Here is a 1778-nt window from a genome sequence, read left to right as displayed (position 1 = left end):
GGGCGGGTCTCTGGTGTGGCATCATGCAGGACCCGTGCCTTCGACTGAGAGGCCAAAGCTCAGGAGTTGCATCTACACAGAAGCAGTGTCAATATCCACAAACATCAGTCCAGGAATTTAAAAAAAGCCCCTCTGGTACATTGGTCTCAAGAGCCCAAGGCTTTATTTAGAGCAACGGCAAAAGTCACTGCACTAAGGAAACAACAAACAACTCGGGACCTTTATTCTTGCTCTACTTCCCTGAATTGTTACTTACAGGTTCCCTTCCATCCATGGCTTCCATCCAGAGCCTCCGGTCCTCTTCAGACAATGCCTGCATGGTGATAACTCCAGGCCTGCAGAGAAATGAGGACACGGATGTGAACCCAGCGCCACAGGTAGAGAGATCCTCATGAAGGCGAGCCTTAAAGAAACATCTAAGTGACCAAGTGAGAGCCTGCTGGGGTTGACGGCACAGAGAGAGAGAGCACCCCTCAGCTCTTCAGCCTCAGAAAGCAAAGCTATCACCCCCAAATCCCTCAGGGAGGTGGGAGGAAACACAGAAGACAGGACTCTACGTACAGGTAAGGGACACAGAGGAGTCAAGAGATTCCCTTCGGCGTTTGAGATCATATTCATTCCTCTTCTCCAAGATGCTTACTAGGGTACTTTACTCCCAGTAGGAGTACAATAAACACGTTCTTAAGTGAAGAGAATTACTGGACTCAATAAAAAGAGGGGGAACATCCACGCTGGAGGGATCCTGGTCTAATATCTAGCCCAATGATTCTAAACTGCTTTTGACATGAAAAAGTCTTACGGGGGTAAATGGGTGTTATCATTACGATTATACTAAATGTATACAGCATTTTTAAGTGAATCTTTACCATGGCAGATGCTAAGGTCTTTACATGCATCAGCTCTTTTCACTCTCTCCTTGAAATCTGCTTGTTCTTTCAAATTGAGCACAAATCCTTCAGAAAGCATGCACACAATATCAAATGGTGTTTGTTGCGTACCCCTTACAGATGTCACACAAGAAGAGGTGTGTGCCACAAACACGAACTTGTGAGAAGGGGCTACAAGCCCTCTACGCTCATTAATGCAGGAGTTCTTGACTTAGGGTCCACAGATGGGTCTCAGAAAGTCTATAAGCCACCCTCCCACACCAAATGTATATGTATTTTTCTGGACAAACAATTCAAACTGCAACCCATAAACAGCTAAGAATTAGTGACTCAAATCCTCATCTTTAAAGTTTGAGAAAGCCTAAAAGGAAGGCCAAAGTCCACTGACCAAGAATTAAGACGGCAGCACTGCTCAGGATCTCTCTCTCTCACACACACACACACACACACACACACACACACACACACACACACAGAGAAACAAGCTCCACGATGCCCTGCGCAGCAAAAGCCTGGGCCCACAAGCACCAAAGCCTGTTCATTCAACCCACCTAGAGTCGCTGTTTCTGGCTTATTTCCATAGTTCCAATGAATAGGCTAGATCTATTAATACTTATGTTGAATGTATTTTAAATATCACATTTGTTTCTTTTCAGTCATCATTCCTCAACATCCCTGAAGAAAAAAAGTTTTCAAAGATGTGAACATGTAAGTAGAGATGGGCCGGGGATGAGGGGCACTGGGGTGCGGGTGTGAGTGCGTGAGGTGGTGAACGAGGTGGGGGGGGGAGGGACAGAGAGACAGGGAGGGAGGAGCAGTGGGGGGGGGGGGGGGGAGGTTAGGGTTACGATTAGGGAACGGGGACGGTATAGGGTACAGGTTAGGGCACGA

The 1778-nt window shown here is 46.9% G+C and overlaps 1 protein-coding gene across 2 annotated transcripts in view; it reads right to left on the bottom strand.

The window, feature by feature from the left end:
• The window catches only part of ARHGAP26 (Rho GTPase activating protein 26), a 518529-nt gene that overhangs the window by 340321 nt on the left and 176430 nt on the right, over positions 1–1778 (bottom strand). For both annotated transcript variants that reach the window (XM_007466859.1, XM_007466858.1), the window contains exon 11: positions 257–335. In XM_007466859.1, coding sequence (XP_007466921.1) covers positions 257–335 — 79 coding nt within the window. The remainder of the gene's footprint in view (positions 1–256; positions 336–1778) is intronic.

The sequence above is a fragment of the Lipotes vexillifer genome, unplaced genomic scaffold (genome assembly GCF_000442215.2).
Source record: "Lipotes vexillifer unplaced genomic scaffold, Lipotes_vexillifer_v1.1 scaffold99, whole genome shotgun sequence".
In the NCBI taxonomy this organism is placed as follows: Eukaryota; Metazoa; Chordata; class Mammalia; order Artiodactyla; family Lipotidae; genus Lipotes; species Lipotes vexillifer.
The sequence above is the reverse complement of the archived record's forward strand: the minus strand, read 5'-3'. Positions and strand labels throughout refer to the sequence as shown.